The 7,315-nt window shown below is 60.7% G+C and overlaps 1 protein-coding gene across 1 annotated transcript; it reads right to left on the reverse strand.

Annotated features, from left to right (window-relative positions):
* Positions 1 to 28: 28 nt before the first annotated feature.
* On the reverse strand, positions 29 to 4,987 carry DRAP1 (DR1 associated protein 1; the record flags this gene model as incomplete). The annotated part of the gene is made up of 7 exons (XM_050310984.1): positions 4,853 to 4,987; positions 3,360 to 3,496; positions 2,523 to 2,565; positions 1,916 to 1,958; positions 1,676 to 1,831; positions 1,342 to 1,479; positions 29 to 115 (listed from the first exon to the last, which is right to left on the reverse strand). Coding segments are annotated over exons 1-7 (621 nt in total), but the record flags the coding sequence as incomplete, so codon positions are not given.
* Between the last annotated feature and the right edge of the window lie 2,328 nt (positions 4,988 to 7,315).

Below are 7,315 nucleotides of genomic sequence, written 5' to 3' on the forward strand. Positions count from 1 at the left end.
AAATCCCCAACCTCCCAAATCCCCCCACCTCCTGCTCCTGAGTCTGTCCTCGACTGTTTTGGGGTCCCCTTGGCCCTGGGCCCCCGTTCTTCCGTCCCGAGCCCGGGCGGCGCCCTGAAACACAAACCACGACCCCAAACCCCCTTTAGGGACCCCACCCCAAAAACACCCCCAACACCCCCTCCACCTCCAAAATTAGGACCACCTCAAAACACCCCCCCAAGTGTCATGGGGGGCACCCAGGGGGGTTTGGGGGTGTCCCCCAGGTGCCCCCCAGAGAACCAGGGGTGACCCCTCAGGTGTCTGGGGTGCCCCCCAGGTATTTGGGGTGCCCCCCAGGTATCCAAGAATGACTCCCAGGTATTTGTGGTACCCCAAGTCTCTGTGGTGCCCCCAGGTGCCCCCAGGTGCTCCCCCAGGTATTTGTGGTGCCCCCCCAGGTCTCTGTGATGCCCCCCAGGTGCCCCCCAGGTATCCAAGAGTGACCCCCAGGTCTCTGGGGTACCCCCAAGTGCCCCCCAGATATCTGTGGCGCCCCAGGTGCCCCCCAGGTATCTGTGGTGCCCCCAGCTCCTGTGATGCCCCCTCAGGTGCCTCCCCATGTGACCCCCAGGTCCCTGTAGGTGCCCCCAGGTCTCTGTGATGTTCCCATGTGTCCCCAGGTCCCTGTGATGCCCCCCAGGTGCCCCCAAGTGCTCTATGATGCCCCCAGGTCTCTGTAGTGCCCCCATGCGACCCCCAGGTATCTATGATGCCCCCCAGTTATCTGTGATGCCCCCCGTCCTCCCAGGTCCCTGTGATGCCCCCAGGTGTCCCCCCAGGTCTCTGTGGTGCCCCTCAGGTGCCCCCAGGTATCCAAGAGTGACTCCCAAGTGCCCCCCAGGTATTTGGGATGCCCCCCAATTATCTGTGATGCCCCCCAGGTGCCCCCCCAGGTGCCCCCCAGATATCTGTGATGCCCCCCAGGTATCTGTGATGCCCCTCAGGTGCCCCCCAAATATCCAAGAGTGACCCCCAAGTACCTGTGGTGCCCCCCCAGGTGCCCCCCAGGTCTCTGTGATGCCCCCAGGTCTCTGTGGTGCCCCCAGGTGCTCCCCCGTGTCCCCCAGGTATCTGTGATGCCCCCCAGGTATCTGTGGTGCCCCCCAGCTCCCTGAGGTGCCCCCCAGGTCCCTGTGGTGCCCCCCAGGTGCCCCCCAATGTCCCCCAGTTATTCTGTGATGCCCCCAGGTGCCCCCCAGGTGACCCCCAGTTATCTGTGATGCCCCATGATCTGGGGTGCCCCCAGGTATCTGTGATGCCCCCAGGTGCCCCCCAGGTGCCCCCACCCCCCAATCCCCACCTGCGGGGTCCCCTGTCCCCATCGCCGTGGGGGTCGTCACCGTCCCCCTGCATGTCGGGCACGGCGGCCACCAGGTCCTTGAGGAAATCAAACTGCTGCTCCAGCTCGATGCACTGCTTCCTGGGGGGGGAAAACACCTGGATAACACCTGGAGAACACCTGGGAACACCTGGATAACACCTGGAGACACCTGGGAACACCTGGGAACACCTGGGAACACCTGGGTACAACCAAACCCCCCCCACCAGGTCCTTGAGGAAATCAAACTGCTGCTCCAGCTCGATGCACTGCTTCCTGGGGGGGGAAAAACACCTGGATAACACCTGGAGACACCTGGATAACACCTGGAGAACACCTGGATAACACCTGGGAACACCTGGATAACACCTGGGTACAACCAAACCCCCCCAGCAGGTCCTTGAGGAAATCAAACTGCTGCTCCAGCTCGATGCACTGCTTCCTGGGGGGAGAAAAACACCTGGATAACACCTGGAGAACACCTGGGAACAGCTGGATAACACCTGGAGACACCTGGGAACACCTGGATAACACCTGGATAACACCTGGAGACACCTGGATAACACCTGGATAACACCTGGATAACACCTGGAGACACCTGGATAACACCTGGAGAACACCTGGATAACACCTGGAGAACACCTGGGAACACCTGGAGACACCTGGATAACACCTGGATAACACCTGGGTACAACCAAACCCCCCCAGGTCCTTGAGGAAATCAAACTGCTGCTCCAGCTCGATGCACTGCTTCCTGGGGGAAAACACCTGGATAACACCTGGAGAACACCTGGATAACACCTGGAGAACACCTGGATAACACCTGGAGACACCTGGGAACACCTGGGTACAACCAAACCCCCCCAGCAGGTCCTTGAGGAAATCAAACTGCTGCTCCAGCTCGATGCACTGCTTCCTGGGGGGGGAAAAACACCTGGATAACACCTGGAGAACACCTGGAGAACACCTGGATACACCTGGGAACAGCTGGGAACAGCTGGGAACACCTGGAGAACACCTGGGTACAACCAAACCCCCCCCCAGGTCCTTGAGGAAATCAAACTGCTGCTCCAGCTCGATGCACTGCTTCCTGGGGGGGGAAAAACACCTGGATAACACCTGGAGAACACCTGGAGAACACCTGGAGAACACCTGGGAACACCTGGATAACACCTGGATAACACCTGGATAACACCTGGGAACACCTGGATAACACCTGGGTACACCTGGATACACCTGGATACACCTGGATACACCTGGAGACACCTGGGAACACCTGGATAACACCTGGGAACACCTGGATAACACCTGGATAACATCTGGGTACAACCAAACCCCCCAGCAGGTCCTTGAGGAAATCAAACTGCTGCTCCAGCTCGATGCACTGCTTCCTGGGGGGAGAAAACACCTGGATAACACCTGGAGAACACCTGGGAACAGCTGAGAACACCTGGATAACACCTGGATAACACCTGGGTACAACCAAACCCCCCCAGGTCCTTGAGGAAATCAAACTGCTGCTCCAGCTCCATGCACTGCTTCCTGGGGGGGGAAAAACACCTGGATAACACCTGGATAACACCTGGATAACACCTGGATAACACCTGGATAACACCTGGGAACACCTGGGAACACCTGGAGACACCTGGAGACACCTGGATAACACCTGGATAACACCTGGGAACACCTGGATAACACCTGGAGACACCTGGGAACACCTGGATAACACCTGGGAACATCTGGATAACACCTGGAGACACCTGGATAACACCTGGGAACAGCTGGAGAACACCTGGAGACACCTGGATAACACCTGGATAACACCTGGATAACACCTGGAGACACCTGGGAACACCTGGATAACACCTGGAGACACCTGGATAACACCTGGTAACACCTGGATAACACCTGGGTACAACCAAACCCCCCCAGCAGGTCCTTGAGGAAATCAAACTGCTGCTCCAGCTCCATGCACTGCTTCCTGGGGGGGGAAAAACACCTGGATAACACCTGGATAACACCTGGAGACACCTGGGAACACCTGGATAACACCTGGGTAACACCTGGGTACAACCAAACCCCCCCAGCAGGTCCTTGAGGAAATCAAACTGCTGCTCCAGCTCGATGCACTGCTTCCTGGGGGGAGAAAAACACCTGGAGAACACCTGGATAACACCTGGAGAACACCTGGATAACACCTGGAGAACACCTGGATAACACCTGGGAACAGCTGGGAACACCTGGGAACAGCTGGATAACACCTGGAGACACCTGGATAACACCTGGAGACACCTGGATAACACCTGGAGACACCTGGATGACACCTGGGTACAACCAAACCCCCCCCCAGGTCCTTGAGGAAATCAAACTGCTGCTCCAGCTCCATGCACTGCTTCCTGGGGGGGGAAAACACCTGGATAACACCTGGAGACACCTGGATAACACCTGGGAACAGCTGGATAACACCTGGGTACAACCAAACCCCCCCAGCAGGTCCTTGAGGAAATCAAACTGCTGCTCCAGCTCCATGCACTGCTTCCTGGGGGGGGAAAACACCTGGATAACACCTGGATAACACCTGGATAACACCTGGGAACACCTGGATAACACCTGGATAACACCTGGGAACAGCTGGGAACACCTGGATAACACCTGGATAACACCTGGGAACACCTGGATAACACCTGGATAACACCTGAGAACACCTGGATAACACCTGGAGACACCTGGGAACACACCCCCCACCAGGTCCTTGAGAAAGTCAAAGGTGAGCCCTGGTGAGAACACCTGACCCAGGTGAGTCCAGGTGAGGACCCCTGACCCCAGGTGAGGACCCCTGACCCCAGGTGAGCACATCTGACCCAGGTAAGGATATTTGGCCCAGGTGAGCCCAGGTGAGCCCTGGTGAGTCCAGGTGAGAACACCTGACCCAGGTGAGGACATCTGACCCAGATGAGGACATCTGACCCAGGTGAGCACACCTGACCCCAGGTGAGGATATCTGACCCAGGTGAGCCCAGGTGAGGACCCCTGACCCCAAGTGAGCCCTGGTGAGCCCAGGTGAGTCCAGGTGAGGACCCCTGACCCCAGGTGAGGACCCCTGACCCCAGGTGAGCCCAGGTGAGGACCCCTGACCCAGGTGAGCCCCAGGTGAGCCCAGGTGAGGACACCTGACCCAGGTGAGGACCCCTGACCCAGGTAAGGATATTTGACCCAGGTGAGCCCAGGTGAGTCCAGGTGAGGACACCTGACCCAGGTGAGGACCCCTAACCCCAGGTGAGGGTACCTGACCCAGGTGAGGACCCCTAACCCCAGGTGAGGACCCCTGACCCCAGGTGAGGGTACCTGACCCAGGTGAGGATATCTGACCCAAGTGAGAACCCCTGACCCCAGGTAAGCCCAGGTGAGCCCAGGTAAGCCCTGGTGAGCACACCTGGCCCAGGTGAGCCCCAGGTGAGCCCCAGGTGAGCCCCAGGTGAGGGGGGCACTCACAGGTGTGACGTGGTCATGGTCTTGGCGTTGCGGGACTGGGTGACGTGGCAGGCCTTGCGCAGCAGCGACTCCAGGAACAGCTCCAGGGCCCGCGCTGGGCACCGGTTAAGGACCCCCTGAGACCCCCAGGGACACCCAGAGACCCCCACAGACCCCCAGAGACCCCCACAGACATCCAGAGACCCCCAGAGACCCCCAGGGACACCCAGAGACCCCCAGGGACCCCCAGGGACCCCCAGAGACCCCCAGGGACACCCAGGAACCCCCAAGAACAACCCAGGGACACCCAGGGACCCCCCCAGGGACACAGGTGACACCCCAGGGACCCCCAGAGACCCCCACAGACACCCAGGGACACCCAGAGACCCCCACAGAGACCCAGGGACCCCCAGGAACAGCTCCAGGGCCCGCGCTGGGCACCAGTTAAGGACCCCCAGAGACCCCCAGGGACACCCCCAGGGACACCCAGGGACACCCAGGGACCCCCCCAGGGACACAGGTGACACCCCAGGGACCCCCAGGAACAGCTCCAGGGCCCGCGCTGGGCACCGGTTAAGGACCCCCAGAGACCCCCCCAGACCCCCAGGGACCCTCAGGGACCACCAGGAATCCCCAGGGACACCCAGAGACCCCCAGGAACCCCCCCAGGGACCCCCAGGAACAGCTCCAGGGCCCACGCTGGGCACCGCTTAAGGACCCCCAGAGACCCCCAGGGACACCCAGAGACCCCCAGGGACCCCCAGAGACACCCAGGGACACCCAAGAACAACCCAGGGACACCCAGGGACCCCCCCAGACACCCAGGGACCCCCAGGGACACAGGTGACACCCTGGGGTCCCCCTCAGGGACATGGGTGACACCCTGGAGACCCCCCCAGGGACCCCCAGGGACACAACTGAGACCCACCCCCACCAAATGGGTCCCAAGGATGCAGGGTGGGGTCCCAGGTGAGTCTGGGGTGTCCCAGGTGTATTTGGGGTGCCCCAGATGAATTTTGGGGAGCCCCAGGTAACCCTGGGGGTCCCAGGTACCCCAGGTGTGTCTGGGGGGTCCCAGGTGAGTCTGGGGGATCCCAGGTGAGTCTGGGGGTCCCAGGTACCCCAGATGAGTCTGGGGGGTCCCAGGTGAGTCTGGGGGGTCCCAGGTACCCCAGATGAGTCTGGGGGGTCCCATGTAAGTTTGGGGGGTCCCAGGTACCCCAGATGAGTCTGGGGGGTCCCAGGTGAGTCTGGGGGGTCCCATGTAAGTCTGGGGGGTCCCAGATACCCCAGGTGAGTCTGGGGTGCCCCAGGTGACTCAGAGGGGTCCCAGGTGAATTTTGGGATGCCCCAGCTGACCCTGGGGGTCCCAGGTACCACAGGTGAGTCTGGGGGATCCCATGTAGGTCTGGTGGGTCCCAGGTGACCCTGGGGGTCCCAGGTGACCCTGGGGGTCCCAGATGACACTGGGATGTCCCAGGTGACTTTGGGGTGCCCCAGGTTTATTTGGGGAGCCCCAGGTGAATTTTAGGGATCCCCAGGTGTATTTGGGGTGCCCCAGGTGAATTCTGGGGAGCAGCAGGTTTATTTGGGGATCCCCAGATGAATTTTGGAGATCCCCAGATGAATTTTAGGGCTCCCCAGGTGTATTTGGGGAGCCCCAGGTGAATTTTGGGGAGCCCCAGGTGACCCTGGGGGTCCCAGATACCCCAGGTGTGTCTGGGGGGTCCCAGGTACCCCAGGTGAGTCTGGGGGGTCCCAGGTGAGTCTGGGGGGTCCCAGGTGACTCTGAGAGGCCCCAGATGACTCGGGGGGGTCCCAGATGAATTTTGGGGATCCCAGATGAATTCTGGGGATCCCAGATGAATTCTGGGGACCCCGGATGACTTTTGGGGAGCCCCAGGTGTATTTGGGGATCCCCAGGTGAATTTTGGGGAGCCCCAGGTGACCCTGGGGGTCCCAGATACCCCAGGTGAGTCTGGGGGCTCCCAGATGAGTCTGAGGGGTCCCAGGTACCCCAGGTGTGTCTGGGGGGTCCCAGGTGAGTCTGGGGGATCCCATGTAAGTCTGGGGGGTCCCAGGTACCCCAGGTGTGTCTGGGGGGTCCCAGGTGAGTCTGGGGGGTCCCATGTAAGTCTGGTGGGTCCCAGGTACCCCAGGTGAGTCTGGGGTGCCCCAGGTGACTCAGAGGGGTCCCAGGTGAATTTTGGGATGCCCCAGCTGACCCTGGGGGTCCCAGGTACCACAGGTGAGTCTGGGGTGTCCCATGTAGGTCTGGTGGGTCCCAGGTGACCCTGGGGGTCCCAGGTGACTCAGGGGGTCCCAGATGACACTGGGATATCCCAAGTGACTTTGGGGTGCCCCAGGTTTATTTGGGGAGCCCCAGGTGAATTTTGGGGAGCCCCAGGAAACCCTGGGGGTCTCAGATGAATTTTGGGAGCTCCTAGGAGCCACGTGAAGACTTGGTGTGAATTTTGGGGATCC

This window comes from Myiozetetes cayanensis, unplaced genomic scaffold, assembly GCF_022539395.1.
Source record: "Myiozetetes cayanensis isolate MyiCay16 unplaced genomic scaffold, myiCay2020 scf1532, whole genome shotgun sequence".
Taxonomy (NCBI): Eukaryota; Metazoa; Chordata; class Aves; order Passeriformes; family Tyrannidae; genus Myiozetetes; species Myiozetetes cayanensis.